This window comes from Girardinichthys multiradiatus, chromosome 12 (assembly GCF_021462225.1).
Source record: "Girardinichthys multiradiatus isolate DD_20200921_A chromosome 12, DD_fGirMul_XY1, whole genome shotgun sequence".
In the NCBI taxonomy this organism is placed as follows: Eukaryota; Metazoa; Chordata; class Actinopteri; order Cyprinodontiformes; family Goodeidae; genus Girardinichthys; species Girardinichthys multiradiatus.
The window spans coordinates 34,856,173-34,874,567 of NC_061805.1; the positions used below are offsets into that span (position 1 = coordinate 34,856,173).

The 18,395-nt window shown below is 36.6% G+C and overlaps 2 protein-coding genes across 4 annotated transcripts; both read left to right on the forward strand.

The window, feature by feature from the left end:
• Positions 1-326: 326 nt before the first annotated feature.
• On the forward strand, positions 327-11,434 carry LOC124877434 (arrestin domain-containing protein 3-like). Of its 2 annotated transcripts, XM_047380592.1 has the most exons (8): positions 327-705; positions 1,909-1,950; positions 2,879-2,939; positions 5,858-6,008; positions 6,419-6,515; positions 6,594-6,850; positions 7,092-7,144; positions 10,585-10,705. In XM_047380592.1, the coding sequence occupies exons 1-7, from the start codon at positions 444-446 to the stop codon at positions 7,125-7,127; spliced, it is 906 nt and encodes a 301-aa protein (XP_047236548.1). In that variant the 5' UTR covers positions 327-443; the 3' UTR covers positions 7,128-7,144; positions 10,585-10,705. The 2 variants fall into 2 exon arrangements, with proteins under 2 accessions (XP_047236548.1, XP_047236547.1); XM_047380591.1 differs by lacking the exon at positions 7,092-7,144 and having other exon boundaries at positions 10,585-11,434.
• Positions 11,435-13,430: 1,996 nt separating this feature from the next.
• On the forward strand, positions 13,431-17,549 carry LOC124878234 (arrestin domain-containing protein 3-like). Of its 2 annotated transcripts, none has more exons than XM_047382089.1 (6): positions 13,431-13,861; positions 13,956-14,016; positions 14,099-14,246; positions 14,379-14,490; positions 15,413-15,672; positions 16,176-17,549. In XM_047382089.1, the coding sequence occupies exons 1-6, from the start codon at positions 13,585-13,587 to the stop codon at positions 16,410-16,412; spliced, it is 1,095 nt and encodes a 364-aa protein (XP_047238045.1). In that variant the 5' UTR covers positions 13,431-13,584; the 3' UTR covers positions 16,413-17,549. The 2 variants fall into 2 exon arrangements, with proteins under 2 accessions (XP_047238045.1, XP_047238046.1); XM_047382090.1 differs by having other exon boundaries at positions 14,379-14,472.
• Positions 17,550-18,395: the final 846 nt, after the last annotated feature.

Below are 18,395 nucleotides of genomic sequence, written 5' to 3' on the forward strand. Positions count from 1 at the left end.
CAGGTCCCCCACCCCATCCATTGTTAGCAGAGAACTAAATCAGTAGGAAGTTTAAATCCTATTTCAACGAACAGTGATTGGAACCGTTAATTTTTAAAAACGCTATTTTACTACTGCAGAGACTACTTTTATTGACTGTTAATAAGCTAAAAGTGTGTGGCCTTGAAAAAAAACGGAGGAAGTAAGGATACAACTAGGTGCTCGTGTGCAAATCTGAAAAACAATATTGGATTTTACTGGGAGGGAGGGGAAATGACGCTCTTCTTGCAAACACTTATACTAAGTAAAAACAGGTGTGACATGAGCATCGCTGACCGTGACGGAAAGACCCAATAGACCATAAATAACCCAGTCCCCTCTGATACCCACACAAGGCGCCGGTGTTCCTTTCATTTTGCCTCACTTTTGCTTCAGTTTTTTTTTTTTTTTTTTCGTCAGACATCATGCTGTCCTCCATAAAGAAAATAAATGTTACTTTTAAATCGATGAATGATAAGTACCCTTTGACGAACGGAGACACGTTTACAGGGGAGGTGACGGTGGAAGTGAAGAAGGAATGCCGGATCAACTCCCTGTACGTCAAATTCAAGGGTAAAGCGAACGTTATGTGGACCGAACAGGGCTTCCGGAGCACCACGATCTACCACGCCCAGGACAAATACTTCAGCATCAGACGTTACTTCGTTGCCAACAAAAACTCCAAGGGTAAGCTTTAGTTCTGGTCCTTGCATTTTCTTAACAGAATCTGGAGATTTTTAGACAAAAAAAAAAAAAGTAGTTATTCGACTTTTCTAATAACATACGAAACATGACATTGAATGTGAAATTAACAATTAGCGTTATTTTCTTTTGAGAATTAAAATATCTGGAATTTATATTCATTCATAAAAAAAACAGCAATAAAGGCAAATAGATAAATTCATAAATAAATAAATAAACAACTGATATTAAACGCACAGTAATATAAAGTTAACTAAAATAGTTTTTTTTTTCTTGTTTGTGGTAATTTTAGCGACCAACAGTGATATACCTTACATTCTTAAAATTATCTGAAAAGTTCACCTCTATTTGCTCTATAGCACTCTATATGTCACTCTGTGACATCACTTTATAAGGATGAGCTTTTTAGGCGTCACGGGCAATGAAAATGCCACACATAAAGAAAATATACGATTATCAAGATTTAAAATACAAATACAGGTAAACCCATGCAATTTTTGACATTTGTCTGACAAGCCAGACTAAAGTTTCTCTTCTCGGTCAGAGAGGAAGATTTACTCCAAGAGACCTTTGTTCAAACAATTAATTCCCATGTTTACCAACTCTCCAGCAGCTTACAAAGGCATTAAATCATCATCTGAGCTTTTCTAAATTTTAAGTACTAGTAAAACCTGAAGGTAATCTTATTTTGCAAATTGTCAGTAATCCGAAACGATGTAAAAGTTTAGTGTGTTTTAATGTCAGAAAATGGGGAAGAAATATGTTGACTGTATGTATGCAGATATATGTAAATATCGTGTTTGCGCGTGTTTCTTTTACACGTTCTGTATTTGGTGCTGATGAAAAATTACACGGCACCACTTTGAGATGCAAAGAAATAAACAGCGCCTCCTGCAGTCAGAGAATTAGGTGCCTGTCTGTTAATGTAAATAGTATAGTTAAGTTTTTACTTCTACTTTTGCAGGCAATTGTATTATATTATTACTTAAAATATGAAAGGGAAAATTAGAACATTTTTACCATAGAAAAGAAAAATGGCTTATTCTTAAATGTAATATTTTATGTTCTAAAACAAAACAATAAATAAATAAAAAACAATTGTTTGCTTTAATCAAAGGTCTCTAATGAGAAAACTCAATATGCACAGACTCTTTTTTTTTTATCACTGTTCTTCTTCTTTCTTTAAAGATATCACCCAAGTAGTGCTGAAAAACCAGAATGGAGAAGCATGTAAGTATTTCTGGGCTCTATTTTGATATCTATAATCTTTTAAATTACTTTTAAAGCCATTAATGGCTCTAGTCCAATCTAGTAAATATATTAACTAGCACCATTAATAGACTAATCTAAAATATTTACTAGATTGACTTTTAATGTATGAGCCATCCAAGTCACTCAGGTCTAGGCCTTTTGATAGCACCCAAAGTAAGGGAATAAACCTACGATGAGTCAGGATTTTCTTTTTATGGCCCTCACTTGTGGAACAGTCATCCTCAAGACCTCAGGTCAATAGAGACTATGTACTTTTTCTTTTCTTCATAAAATGTTTGACATTTAGTCTGCCCTACGAGTTAGAGCAGTAGACATGGCAGTATTAGCTGAGACTGGCACACAGCACTGCTAATCAAAATGCAGTATCTGACAAGCAGTTTTACACTGAAATACTGTCTGTTATCTATTGTCAACTACTCATTGTTTATTATTATTATTATTTCAGAGGCACATTATATTATGACATAACACTTTCTTGCTCCTATTGGCTTTTTTTTTAGCTGTTGCTTCAGGTAACTGCTGATGGTGTATTTGTTATTAACTGAATAAATACATATGAATAAATAAATAACAAATTACAGTTGCTATTGGCTAGGAGATAAAGGTAAATTAAGGTAGCCTAAGCCTGGTGAAGATCAGAACAGCTCAATGAACAAATTCCCTAATTTATTTGGGGGCCCAAACAGAGAAACATATTTCCATGTCTTATAGTTTATATGAGCTGCCATATAGTGTAATGGTTTCTTTGTTTTGTAATGGTCCCTTCAAAAATTCAGCATATCTCAGCAGCCTTACTGTCAATATTGAATCCATTTAAAAGGAAGGTTAAAATCCTTTTTTATCTTTTTGTACGTTTTTAATACGTGTTTGTTTCTCTTTTGATTAGACTCGAATGTTTTGACCCCAGGAACCCATGTCTACCCATTCTCCTTTCAGTTCTCTAAAGAGTAAGAAACAATCATGTTCATACTTCTGCAGATACAATGCCTCTAAAAAATCTACACACCCCTGCTGAAACAGCAGGTAGTGCAATGAAAGATTTTTGACTTTGATTAATCAGTTTAAAGCTTTTTTTCCACATAATGTGATGTTTTATAAAATCAAAACGCAGGAGTACACAAGGGGTGGCCCGTGGGCCATTTGCAACACTTATTTTGTGTGGCCCAGGACCAGAGTTGGTTCTTGGCATAGGCCACGTAGGCTTTTGCCCAGAGTGCCAGCCGCTGAATGGGGCACTGGTTCGACAACTCACTAATAAAAATAGTGAGTTGAAATAAATAGCAACAATCTGTAGTAATGACTGGGGTCTTTTTCTCATGCTCCGCTGGAAATAAAATCTAGAAAATATAAACAACTATCTTGTACCCTGTTGTTCCTAACTATTACGGACCACTCACTGTTGTTATTCCAATAGGCTGAAAAGAAAAAAAATACCAAGTTAAAAATAAATTAATAATTGAACAAAACTTCAAATATATTTTTACTCCTTATCAGGCAAATCATTATTTATAGTTAATCCTCTTGTTGTTCCAAAGAAAACCAAAACTTTTATTATTTTCACTTATAATTCATGTAGAGTTGTTAGAAGTGGACCGAATGTGAGTCTTTGTTATTCCGTCATTTAATTTCCTTTATCTGTTTGTTTTACATAGAAAGAAGTGCTACTGCAAAAAATGAGAATCTTTATCTCTGTTTTAAACGATAGAAAATAATCTAATAAAGCTTTTCACCTCACTTATTTATTGTTATCTTAAATTTATTTCACAGAATCATCTAACAGAACAGCACAACAAAGCCTTGAATGAAACAGTAAAGATTTTTTTTTTACTACTATTTACACATTATTCAGAAAACAGATTAAATTATTGGCTGCCTGATAATGCTACTGTAGATTATGTAGTTTAACTTAATGTTAAACTACATCATCATCAACTACATCTTAATGTTATGTTGAACACATCAAATGTTAAACATGGCTGTCTGCTGCAGCTGCATGTTTTGCTTGTGCTGTTCAGCAACATTTGTTGTGACTATGAATCTGAATATATTATCTAATAATTAATATTAATACTTTAATCTTTTATCAAATAATATTTCAGTCTGTTAAGGGTTGTCCTGTGAATACCAGCCCAGTAAGGCGGTGGTATCAGGACAAAATCGAAAAGAGTGAACCAAGCTCTGACATTATTGAACAGCATAAACTCTGCACACACATGGAATGAATTCACACAATTTATTAAAATACAAGAATTTATTAACAAAAATAAGTCAACTCAAAGTCAGACATATTTCAATCAACAAATTCTTCACTATGCTAAAACAATTCAACTAAACTACCGAGCAGAATTAAAGAATAGGTAAGACTAATGGGCTATGTACAATATAAACAAGTTGATTAAAGATGATTGGAAATCATGACCAAAAAGAGTGATGCAACATTACCATGCAATGTTTATGTTTGAGAACCAAGGATTATCTTGAAGAATCTGGAAATGAAGTTAATTTAGTCTTGGAACCAACTTAGGCAATAATCATCAAACCTTTAGACAACACTTCACAATGCAAGATCAGATAAAATATCATTTTAATAAAATAATGTTTTAAATAATGATATGCTGAATAAAACCAACCTTCTGGATGACTATTTCTCAACGGTGTCTCATTAACTGCCTTTATTTATTAAAATAATATTTAAAGAAATATTATTAAGGGAATATTTTGGAAAAGAGCCAAATCTTTCTGGAGAAATGGGGCTTAATGGTGTTTACTTAGTTATCAAGTTTAGTAAAATAATGTTTAGGGAACTATTATTTACTGTATTGAAAACTAAACCTTTCTGGGTAAATATTCTTTAGTAGCAAGCACGTGTTCTTAGCTGTTAGAGGTTAAAGCTAACAAAAGAAACTTATAGCTTAGCACCAGAATCAAATACACACCTTTAAAAAAAACGTTAATAAAAGGGTTAAAATGCATAAGCGCGGACGGCGTGTTATGATCAATCTTCTGTGTTTAATATCACCCTTCAAGTAAAGTTTGTCTTAACTTTAAAAACACACAAACACAAAGCTGAGCACGTGTGCTGCAGGTAGCCTGCTAGCACCAAGATAGCTGAGTTCAACACAAACAAAACCAAACTTCATAAAATGAAAAACGTTTAGATCATTTAATCCTAAATCACTTCTCTCTGCCCAAACCCTAACCTCGTATGTGAACCGTGCTGAGGAGGAGTTGTCCGGGCAACGACGAAGTTTGAAGAAAGCTCTGTGAACAAAAGGGTTCCGGAGCTGTGGGGGGGGGGCGTCTCATTCTGTTCTTCCTTCAGACTGGGAAACCGCTCCACTCGGCTTCGTAGAGACAGGGTCTCTGCAGGGAACTCCGGCAACAGTTTGCTGTCTGTAGATCTCAGAGAGAATGTCAAGCAACGCTTGTACCTTAAATGTCTGTTTGCCAGCAAAGAGACATTAGCGCGCTGTGTCTCTCCTGTCCCGATCATCACCGGCGTGGAAGAGAGTGACTTGTGGGGGTTTTATATGGACTGTGGCATCATGGGAAGTTCGCTGTTACCCCCAATTCCCAAGTTGTGCGTAGGATAATGCAATTTATTTTGAAAGTTCCAGAAAAGTCTGTACCGCATCTTGATGTTTTAAACCATGGCTGTGGGTCCCAACACAGGTAAACATCATCTAGATCTGTCCTGGACAGATGCACTAAGGACATTTTTTCCACATCTGTCCACATGTGATTGCTCTAAAAGTCAATTTTTACTGTGTCAATTAAATTGATCAATACACGGTTTTTGAGAAAAGGTGATACACGTCATTTTTCTGTAACATGCTCACCTGACCATCTCTGGTTCCTCTTTTAGGGGCATCCCCTCTTCCTTCACTGGTAGATATGGAAGCATTTCATACCTTCTGGAGGCTGTTTTGAGCAGATCAATGAGGCTAGACAGGAAGAGCCAGATTCCAATAGGTTTTGTTGCAAAAACCGACCTGAACTCAATCTCTGGGTTAATGGTATGTTTGGATATATACTTTCTAAAATGTTTTTTTTAGATTTTGGAAAAAGGATAAAATCATTGTAAAATACATTGTTGGTAACAAAGATATCAGGATTCTAGGGGTATTTTGACAGGACCTTAACCCAAAGACAGGTCCTGGTAGGGAGGTAGAACAGGACATTTTGGATGGAGTTTAAGGGAGAGAGAGATAAACATTTTGAATTTTTGGGTTTTTTACTGCATTAAAATTTTATCATATGAGTTAAAAATAGTCTGCAACTCAAATTGTATGAAAACATTAAATCTAATGGTTTAAATCATCATCTGTTTACAGCCATCTGTGTAGAAGGAGTTAGTAACTCCTCAAGTCTGTTGTCCTATTTTGCGAGACAGATAAAAATATTTATTTATTGAGTTGTCTTTTAGGAACCCCTACACAAATCACTGGAAAAGACAATGAACGTTTTCACCTCAGGAAGTGTCGCCATGGATGTGAATCTTGAACAATCAGGTTTCTTCCAAGGTTAGAGGTTTTTAACCTGTTAATGACTACGACATATGGTTATTTTGAAACCTTTAGCTTAATTTATTTGTTCCACAGGAAAAGAACTGAACGTTTTGATGAAGATTCAGAACAATTCACCTCATGAGGTCAAGCCTGTGTGCTCCATATACAGGAAGGACAGCTTCTTTGCAGGGGGGAAGAGAAAATGCCAGACTACAGACATAATCAGAGAGGTGGGAAAACCCATCCCTCCATCACCCTCAGAAAATGTCGAAATGGTTTTTACCATTCCCCAAGATGTGGAGCCCTCCATGCTCAACTGCAGCATCATCAAAGTGGAGTACAGGTTAAAGGTAAGCTGCTCCAAAAATAAAAACAGTTGCACAGCTGCAATGTTAATTAATCTTATGTGACTTTATGTGGTGAAACATCACAAAGCAGAACAAACTAATCAAATGTTTTGTTGCTGCCGAAGGACTTGTTCAGAACACACAAAAGCTGTGTCTGTCTGGCACGTCATACATGACTTCTGCATGTAACAAATAAAAATATTTTCACTGCAGAAAATTTATGTTATGACTCTGAAAATCACAGGGAAGACTCGTCAGTCATTTTGCAGACAGTCACTGACGCCCACCACGAGGAGGGTAAGCCATCGAAAGGTCATTGTTACAGAAGTCGGTTGGTCACAAACGGCTGAATCAAAGCATGTTAATGAAAAGTTGAATGGAAGAAAAAATTATTTTGCGAATCCTGATGTAAAGCCAGAGACATCACGCATTCATACACACTATGTATCCCAACTGGTATATCCCTTATTGATTTCGCTTCTTATCCAGGCTAAGGAGAATAAAGGACTGGACTGTTGGTCAGAGGTTCAAGGTCCTCTTTTCATTTGAAAGTAAAATTTGCATTTTGTCAAGGTACCAGAGTCTGGAGGAAGACTGGAGAGACAGAATCCAAATTGCTTGAAGTCCAGTGTGAGGTTTACAGGAGTTGGACAATGAAACTGAAACACCTGTCATTTTAGTGTGGGAGGTTTCATGGCTAAATTGGACCAGCCTGGTAGCCAGTCTTCATTGATTGCACATTGCACCAGTAAGAGTAGAGTGTGAAGGTTCAATTAACAGGGTAAGGGCACAGTTTTGCTCAAAATATTGAAATGCACACAACATTATGGGTGACATACCAGAGTTCAAAAGAGGACACATTATTGGTGCACGTCTTGCTGGTGCATCTGTGACCAAGACAGCAAGTCTTTGTGATGTATCAAGAGCCACGGTATCCAGGGTAATGTCAGCATACCACCAAGAAGGACGAACCACATCCAACAGGATTAACTGTGGACGCAAGAGGAAGCTGTCTGAAAGGGATGTTCGGGTGCTAACCCGGATTGTATCCAAAAAACATAAAACCACGGCTGCCCAAATCACGGCAGAATTACATGTGCACCTCAACTCTCCTATTTCCACCAGAACTATCCGTCAGGAGCTCCACAAGGTCAATATACACGGCCGGGCTGTTATAGTCAAACCTTTGGTCACTCATGCCAATGCCAAACGTCAGTTTCAATGGTGCAAGGAGCGCAAATCTTGGGCTGTGGACAATGTGAAACATGTATTGTTCTCTGATGAGTCCACCTTTATTGTTTTCCCCACATCCGGGAGAGTTACGTTGTGGAGAAGCCCCAAAGAAGCGTACCACCCAGACTGTTGCATGCACAGAGTGAAGCATGGGGGTGGATCAGTGATGGTTTGGGCTGCCATATCATGGCATTCCCTTGGCACAATACTTGTGCTAGATGGGCCAAGGACTACCGAACCATTCTTGAGGACCATGTGCATCCAATGGTTCAAACATTGTATCCTGAAGGCGGTGCCGTGTATCAGGATGACAATGCACCAATACACACAGCAAGACTGGTGATAGATTGGTTTGATGAACATGAAAGTGAAGTTGAACATCTCCCATGGCCTGCACAGTCACCAGATCTAAATATTATTGAGCTACATTGGGGTGTTTTGGAGGTGTTTTCCTCCACCAGTATCACGTAGTGACCTGGCCACTATCCTGCAAGAAGAATGGCTTAAAATCCCTCTGACCACTGAGCAGGACTTGTATATGTCATTCCCAAGACAAATTGATGCTGTATTGGCCGCAAAAGGAGGCCCTACACCATACTAATAAATTACTGTGGTCTAAAACCAGATGTTTCAGTTTCATTGTCCAACCCCTGTACATAGTCAATGATAATTTAGGAAGCCATGTCCTCTGCTGGTGTTGGTCCACTGTGTTTAATCAAGCCCAAAGTCAGTGCAGCCATTAACCAGGATATTTTGGTGCCTACATCCAGCTGGATGTAGGCACCAACAGCATCCAGCTGTAGTGGACTGGTCGCCAGTCCACTACAGAAAAACACACAGAAACAGGACAAAGAACATCTACACACACATACTCATTACTAAGAACAATTTAGAGAGACTGATTACCCTAACATTGATGTTTTTGGAGTACCCTGAGAGAACCCACACATGCACAAGGAGAACATGCAAACATGAAAGACGCCAGGGGGACATTTGAACCCAAGATTGCAAGACAATAGGTAAACGTACTAACAACTACACCACTGTGCAGCCCTAAAACTTCAAAACCCCCTAGACAATCTGCTGAATATATATTGAGTATCATCTATTGAGAGGAAAAAGACAGACACCAGACACAATAATGCAGACGAGCTGAAGGACGGCATTAAAACAACCTGAGCTTCCTGAAAACTTCAGCAGAACCACATATTGATCACCTCCCTGTCAGGTTATAGTGTTGTTTTCAAACAAACAGCTTCTAACACTCACTGTAGTTTCCGGTGTGCAATGCACAATATACAATATTGTGCATTGCACCCAGAGTTAATCTATGGCCACGTTCATTCTAAGCAGCAAGACAATTTACTAATCTTTGAAATACGTTTTAAGCAGTAGATTTCCAGGCTTTCTGAAGGTGTATAATTTTTGCTTTTTAATTAGCACCTCCACCAGATAAACAATATCTGAAACGTGAAATCCCTGAGAAGCATCCTTCATTTCATAATTTTCTATATGCCTGGTTTTATGGTAATATGTCTTTGGAACTAAAATATTGTGTTGTCCCTCATGTAAGAAATTTCTTCGGTAAGAAATTGTTTTTTTACTAATCTGTCTATTGAACTGAGGGGTTTGTTTCTACCTCAGTGATTTATAGGTCAAGGTTAATCTTAATAAATAAACCAGAGCAAAGGAAATCATTTGAATTTGGTAATGGTCTGGAGCAGGACAAACAGGAGCACAAGTCTAACTAAAACTTATCTATGGTGTGAACAGACAGTAAATGCACTGTAGTGTACCTCCACCCGTCCCCTATCGATCGAAAGAACCCCCCCCCCTCCCACCACTATGTGAGTCGAATTTTTATACAAATGTGTTACATGGCCAATGTAAAGGCCACATTTATCTCACTTGTACAGAAAGTAATTAGCACAAAGTGCTACAATTTTCTACATTACATCTTTTGGGATTATTTATACATAATTAAAAAAATTGCTCATTTTTGTTTTTGTTCCCATTTTTCTTTTGGATAAATAGTCCTCACTCTTATTCTTTGCCTCTGCAATATTTGGGTTAAGCATTCGTATTCATCCCAGCCTTCTTCATGTTCCTAAGGTAAAAAAAACCAAAACTGTTACTGTCCCTTCAACAGAAATTTTAGATGACATCTTCTGCCAACAACGGCATCATAAACTGGCCACTGGACAATATTTAAACCTTGGATCTTTTTCTACCACTGTCTACACAAACTGAAGAGGCTTATTGGATGAGAAGTAAATTGTTTTGCTGATCTGTTTACATCATAGACATTACTAGACTGTTTCCAATATTTTAGAAGCTCTGGAGTATTTTGCATGGACTACCAACACTTTAATGCAATATGTTTGTATCAAAACATGAAAGCTTTTTTATGCTTTTACAAACTTCTTTTATAAACTTCAACTGTTTGAAATATCTTATTTTCTTAAGATGTTGACAACACTGAATTAACATCACTTTTCTTACAGGTCTACCTTGATGTGAAGCATGCTTTAAACCCAGATATTAAACTTAATATAGTCATCCTGCCAGCCTCTGAAGTCACTGCTGTGGAACCAGAACCAGCCCCTGCTGCTGACCTCAGAAACGGATCACAGGGGAACTTCGGGAATCCAGACCCTCCAGCCTGGGGCTTGGCCCGTCCACTTCCACCAGCAGGCCCTTCAACTTCTAGTCATCCTTCCTATGGGGAATCTGGAATGAACCGTTCTTTAAATGAGGTTTCCTAGAAATATCAAACATGAATAAAAGACAATCTTTGCTGCTTTTAAGGATTCAAACTAAAAAGAAATATAACGATTGACAATTTTACAAAGATATTAAATTTTCATGTTGACGTTTTTTGTTTTAACTTTATCTTTGTCATTGATGATGTTTATATCATACAGTAATTTAACATGCACCATCACAGCTTTGTATAATAAATATGTTCTTTTTTCCAAATAAGAAGCGGCTTTGGATACTGATACCAATTTTAGCACATTCACATTGTTCTTAAAAAAAATATAAATAAAAGCAAAATACTTTTTTTTGGTTTTTGTACTAGTTGACAATTTTACTAAGAAATGCAGTTTTTTTGTGAAACAAAACAAAACTTTTTCAAAAACTGCATGAAGTCACACATCCCTGTAAATATACAAATACATTAAAATGAAGCAGGTTATGTGAGAAACGTATACATAAAACAGAACAACTGTGAATGACCGTATTATTAATTTTATCTGACTAATGGTTTTCCTTGTTTTACGTTAAAATGTAAAAATGCACAATATCTACAAGATCCATTCAAAATAAATAAGAGCTGTGTCCATCCTAGTATCCGAGGGAAATGGGTCCTGTTTTACAGTGTTTTGTTACATTTCAAATCATTTAATCATTTATTGTTGCCTTATAAGAGCTTCAACCTTTCTGTCTTGAATTATTTCTACAAGGACCAGAGGCAATGTCACACAGTGTGTGTGAGAGAGCAGTCAGTGTTACACATCTTTCCAGAAAAATGTCATTTCAATATGACCTAAACACAAACTGAGCTGGCAGTTTAGATTGTCTCTAGTCTGACTATTCAAGTCATATCAAAGACAGTATCATCAGTACTAAAAATGATTAGCAAGGTTAACATTACAAACATATGGTGTAAGTCTCTGTGCATATCTCACCCTAACTGTGAGATTTCCAAAAGATTTTGAACAAAAATCATAGGACTGTTTACAGTGATCCAGCATGTCCAATGACAGATAGCAAATGGGTCAAATAGAGCAAACTGTGATTATTATTTTTTGGCCTTATCTTGTTAAATTGCACACCATGATCAAACAACTGACATTCCTCTGCAGAAAGTACTGTTTCCTTGTAAATGCTTCTTACAGTTGTTGTGCCTCCTCTGACTTCACTTCAAACACCTCAGATGTACTGGGAATTGTAAACTGTGTGTCTTTGTCCCTGAAAAACTAGTCCCATACCAAAGAATGATATTTCTGGTCCAGCCTGCTAGCACTTGCACGAGATGCCTTCAATGAAAAATATCATGCAATATCCAATATCTACCAGCACTAGATTCTTTAGAGTTATTTTGGTTTGATTAGCGGTCAAAATTATTTGTAAAATAAATATATACATTTATTTGATAAAAGGTCCAGAGAGCAATAAGAACCGAAATAAATGGAAATAGTGTGATTAAAAGTTTTCTGAAAATTATGTAAATACCATTTACCACAATAATACATGAGATTCGAACAATTTTATCAGAATACATCTCCAAAATGTCTAAAAATTCAACAAAATTAACTGGTACTCAATGGTTTAAGTACAAGAGTACAAAGTAGTTTGTTTACATGTACAAGATGAAAGTAGAAAGAGACAAAATTGCAATGTAATTGTCCAAAATGAGGGTACAAATACCTGAAGGGGTAAATTACTGTAACTCGATATAAAGCTTGTTTGGAAAATGTTGACCTTAGTGACTAAGTAAAATTTATGAATCACTTAAAGAACTTTTCCTGAAGCGTATGTCTACTTCCTGTTATAGGTGTTTGTATTGTCTTTCTGCTGTTGTTTTACTTTATCAGCTATATTGTAGGCTGCATGGTGGTGCAGTTGGTAGCACTGTTGCCTTGCAGCAAGAAGGTCCTGGGTTCAATTCCTGGTCAGGGGTCTTTCTGCATGGAATTTGCATGTTCTCCCCATGCATGCATGGGATCTCACCGGGTACTCTGGATTCCTCCCACAGTCCAAAGACATGCAAATTGCCCTTAGGTGTATGAATGTGGTTGTTTGTGTGTTGCCCTGCGATGGACTGGTGACCTGTCCAGGGTGTACCCTGCCTCTTGCCCATAGACTGCTGGAGATAGGCACCAGCTTCCCCATGACCCACTATGGAATAAGCAGTAGAAAATGACTGACTGGTTATATTGTATGTCAGACTTAGGTGAGAGCTGGGCTCTTAAGCCTCAGCCACTGCAATTTCTTAAACTTCGTCCAGTGCCTATTTCTATAAAATACACAAAAATGTATGTTTTTCTTAGTTCTTATAAGTGTTTTTCTATACTTTTACTCATAAACATTTGGAAAAAAAGCAAAAGATCAAAACATCATGAAACATGGTTACCACTGGATAAAATTAAAAGTGTAGCAGGAAACACACAAACAATGTAATAGGAAAGCCGTTTCAAGGGACATACATGCTACAAAAAAAAACTGGAACAGATGACTGTTAAAGAGAATCTGTCATGCCACTCTGAGACTGCAGTTTTTTATTTGTTTACTCAGTTGCTCACCATGACAACATTGTAGTTTGAATGTTACTTACTGAAAATAAACCGCACCTGGTATGCCAACAATGCATACTGCAGTTGTCTGAAGGGATGATGCATCAGAAACAGGTTTCTCTGGATTTCCAAGCTTCTATAAAAGCTGTGCAGTAAACGTGTTGGGTGCACTCAGAGTGAGTTTCAGTAAGGTTTCTGCTGAAAATGACCATCAAAAACTTTCAAATTAATTACGACGCCATCAACCGAAGGAACATTTTTACAAATGGAGACACTATAAATGGACGGATCATCCTGGAAGCCTCTAAAGAAACAAAAATCCAGTCGCTTGTTTTTATAGCCAAAGGAGAAGCTCGGGTTAACTTTAGTGAGCATTATGGGCTATTGGGAAAAATCAACCCAGAAGAAACTGAGGATTACTCTCATAAACAAAAATATTATCAAATTCAACAGTATATCTTGAAAGAAACAAGACAAAATGGTGATGTATGACTTTAAATTTGAATTATTTTATTTATTCAGCCTAATTTTAAGTGTCAATGACGCTGATTAAACAAAAAATTTATCTTTTTCAGAGAGGGAAATCATTGGAAAAGGACAGCATGTATTTCCTTTCAGCTTTAGGATTCCGGACAGGTACTTTCACTTTAAATGCTTGAGATTTAATTATTTAATTTCTTTTCAGACTTTAATCATTGTATTAAATTTAATTCAACAGAGAACTACCTTCATCATTCTCCTCGATGTTTGGTCAAATTATTCATACCTTAAAAGCCAAGCTCAAACAGTCAATGATACCGGCAAGAAAAGCTAAAACCCACTTCACATTTGTATCCAAAGCAGAGATGAACATACCAGGGATCATGGTGAGAAAAAAACTGAAATCCTTAAAAACTGATGCAATTTAATGAACTAAGGAATGAATTGTTTTGACAAAATAGAACATTATATTACAGTATTTATTGTATGTAAATCACCATGTTAAAATGTCTTTTCAGGTTTCTCAACACAGAAGCAAGCAGAAGAGTATTGCTTTAAACTCTGGAATAGTTTTACTGGATATCTATACACGTCGGATGGGATACAAACCTGGTGAATACAATCCTATTGGTATTCTGACTCGCTATCTCCCTTTGTTCTTAAACATGACCTCACACAGTGATATATATGATATGGCTCAATCCCCAGGCCGGATGACCTGGGTGGGGAGGTGGGGTAGGGGGGTGGAATGGTTTGGTGGAGCACTATACAAAAGTTGTCTTCATTGCATGTCAAGTCAAAGGCGAGATGTTCCCACCCCTCTCCCTGTTGTGCAGCCAGTAAACACTGACAGGAATCTAATTTGCAGCTTCTTACAAAGTGCTGAAAAAGGTTTTATTTTCTTCTTTTTGAGCTGTTCTGGGCAACAACTGATTAGCTCTTTTTCTAAATCAACAGTTCTAAACTGGATTATTTACTATGTAGTGATGTGAAAAGCCTGATGTTCTAGCTTAGCTCATTAAAAAGAGCCCGCTATTTCTAAACTTGAAACTTAAAAATAAGACGATATAAGACAATAATTTAAAAAGCAATTACTAAACATACATTGTATGAAATATTTTAAATTCATATGGCTTATTATCCTCAATATATAAGAGAATGGTACAAAAATACATTTTAAACTACAAATACTTCTAATGTGCAAGTTCAGGTAATTTGTAAAGCCATCTTGGCAAGAGATGTAAACCTTGCATTCTGTATGCCTTTGAATTACTGAAGAAAATGAATGCATCCAAACTTTATTGCACTCACTAATTTTCTCACCTTTCCAGCATGTTGTCTTGTAGTGGCTTCTTGCTTTGGCTCCTTCTTGGGCCGGTCTGCAGCCCCTGTCATTCCCCTCCTTGCTCTTTAAAGACACAGAGACACTGTTTAAGTGTGCCTTTAATTGAAAAAATGAACAAACAACTGCAATTTTTAATCATAATGTAATTTGACCATCATATGCTGTTGAATAAATTATTTAAACTGACCGTCTCTTTTTGTTGGGCAGGTGAAGAGCTCCATGTCACAGCTAAAATCACCAATCTTTCAAACCGTGTAGTCAAACCTAAATTTGTACTGGATGAGAAGAAGACATACAACGGAGGAGAATACATAAAAGTTGATAAGCATGACATCCTTCAGGAAAAGGCTGATGCCATTAAGTCAAGGGGGGGCACAACAGCTGTGACAAAGGTGCTTACCATCCCCAGACAGCTGTCTCCGTCCATTTTGATTTGTCCTATCATCAAGCTGGAGTACAGACTAAAGGTAACCTTCACTGATAGATCTATTCAGTAGTTTGTTTATTATGCATAATTACTTTATCAAAGTAACACATTTTCATGCTCATTGTACTTATATTTATGTAGGTAATAAATTCAAAATGTTCAGTTTTGCCACAGACTGCTAATGTGAATTTTAAAGAAAGGCACAGCACCCACCCTGGTGGTCAAATAACAACTAAATAATTTGTCTTTATTTATTTTCATTCATAATCCCAGAACACGTGTATAATTCTTATAAAGTTGTTTGAAGCATTTGATGCATTCTTAATAATCATAATGTGCTGCAAGTTCTTATTAAACTCTTAAGTGGTTTATAAGGTGTTAAGTTGTCATTATACCTAAGTGCATTATATATAAATTTTGCCTATTTTATTTCTGGCCATAAACGTAACATGGATAACTTAAACCAGTATATTTTGAAAAACATGAAAACTGAAATATGTAATTGTTTAATCAAATTTTTAATTTAGATTTTTTTTCTCACAGGTATATCTTGACATCACATGTGCTCCAAGCATAGTTCTTAAGCTCCCCATTGTCATCCTGCCTGAATTGACAGATGAAAATCATCTACCTCCTACCAGTGGCTTCAGATATGAAGCATTTGGAACCTCATATGAACCAGCCTGGATCAACGGACCACAGGCTATTGATCCTCCACCTCCCTATGAAGCAGCTGCATTGTACCCCTTGTTTTCTTCTTCAAGTTATACGGCTGCATAGAAAAAAAACTGCAGGGAGATGCCAAGATGTTTGGATGACACAGTCGTAGTACTGTTAAACTAGCCTTCTTCACTTAAACATAAGCCACTCTGCAGTCCAAAGTGGCTGACTGTATTATACACACTACAACATGACCAACTGTGTCTTTGGAGATTCCAATTAGTAAGCAAGAAAACATTGTTCAAAAATATTTCTCTTTTCCTAAAACTGGAAAACTGAGTGATATTACATTGGCTTCTAAGAAGGAAAAACAAACTACAAAAACTCACATAACAGAAAACAACTAAATACCAACTATCTCCAGTTTAGAGTTGATCCAAAAACAGGCACCACGCTTTATTAAAACTGGTAAAGGGATGTTATGGTCCTATCACTGTGGTGGCAGAAACAAAGATTTTGTGCATCCACAAATATATGAACCCAAAGCTTTAAAATGAACTTCTGGAGAAATTAAGCTTTTTAGAGCATAATACCTTGCTGAGTGAGATGGCTTTATGACATTTATTTCTAATTTAAACAACAAAGGAATGAATACACCTCTTCTCATTTGTGAGAAAAACACGAGCCACTTGGGCCACGTTGACACAAAATGTCCCCTTATTAACACCTGCTCTTGCAAACACGCTGGACTTTTGTAATTGTAAAAACAGAGAGCTGCAGAGAAGCTTTTCAAAATCTGACATTGACCATGAGGAATCTCGCTCTGAAACTGAAAATGTTTGCTGTAACTGCCATACCTGCTTGGCATCTCACCTTTGACCTCTTGTTTGTTGCAAAATAGATTTTATGGTTTAACTTCACCATCAAAACGTAGGTAAAAATATTATATGGTCTAAGATGTTCCACGATCTAAACTCTTCCTGCAGTTGCTCTATTTCTGTGGTTTCATTATGATAAGGGGTCTCCTATTTTCAACGACATCAGTTTAGAGTTAAAATAGACACATCAGTGCAAACTTTAATTTTAGTTGGTCACTTTATAACAGTTTTATATATTTTTATTTATTAATCTTACCTTTTTTATAGTTTACTCTGTTTTATTTAAGTAAAATATTGTATTTCTCTTGTTTTGCCTCCATTCATCATACAGCTCTGTGATTTAATATGCCTTATCAATAAACTGACAAACTTAAATTGACTTGCTAAAAATGTGAATATCTTATTGTGGGAACATGGGTTGCTGAGTTCTGAATTCTGCTGCTGAATTAATAGAGATACAACAGTAGGATCTGTGGACCTCAAAAGAAAATAAATTTACAGACAAAATCGGCAAAAGCAATATGAAAATTATGCAAAAAGCAGTGGTTCCTGTCTTTGATTCAGTTTAAAAGTTCAATAACAACATACTTTGCTAGTTAACCGTTGATTGCACTTCTACAGAACTTTCATTGGCTGCACATAGAGATAGGCCATGATGATGCTATCATGTACTATTTATAAAATACATTATTTAGCTTTAAAAGATTTATTTTTTTATTTTCATCAGAAAATTGCTCAGCAGCCCTGAAATGTGACCATTGCTGATTTTCAAGTTGTTTTACCGTATACTGTCTTAATGAAATCATGTGGTCAAAACACCAGACTTTTTTAATGACACTATTCCTAAGAAGATTTTATCCTCACAGTTGGTGTGTTAGAAGCAGGAAAAAGGGACAAGAGAAATGATTTGAGCAAATTGAGCAAGGGCCAAATTATGGCTTACCGAATGGCTCTGTGCATCTCCACAACTTCAGCTCCTGTTGAGTGTTCCCAGTCTGCAATGGTCAGGATTTATCAAATGTAGTCTAAAAAAAGAACCATGCTTAACCATTGATCAAGTCATGGGAGGTCAAGGCTCATTGGTCTTATTCAACAGCTGCTGTAGCTTGAATTTACAGCTGGTTCTGACAGAAAAGTGTCAGATTACACAGTGGCTCACTGCTTACTGTGTAGTGGGTGGTTATAATGATATAACCTCATTTCACCTCATTGATATATTTCAAAA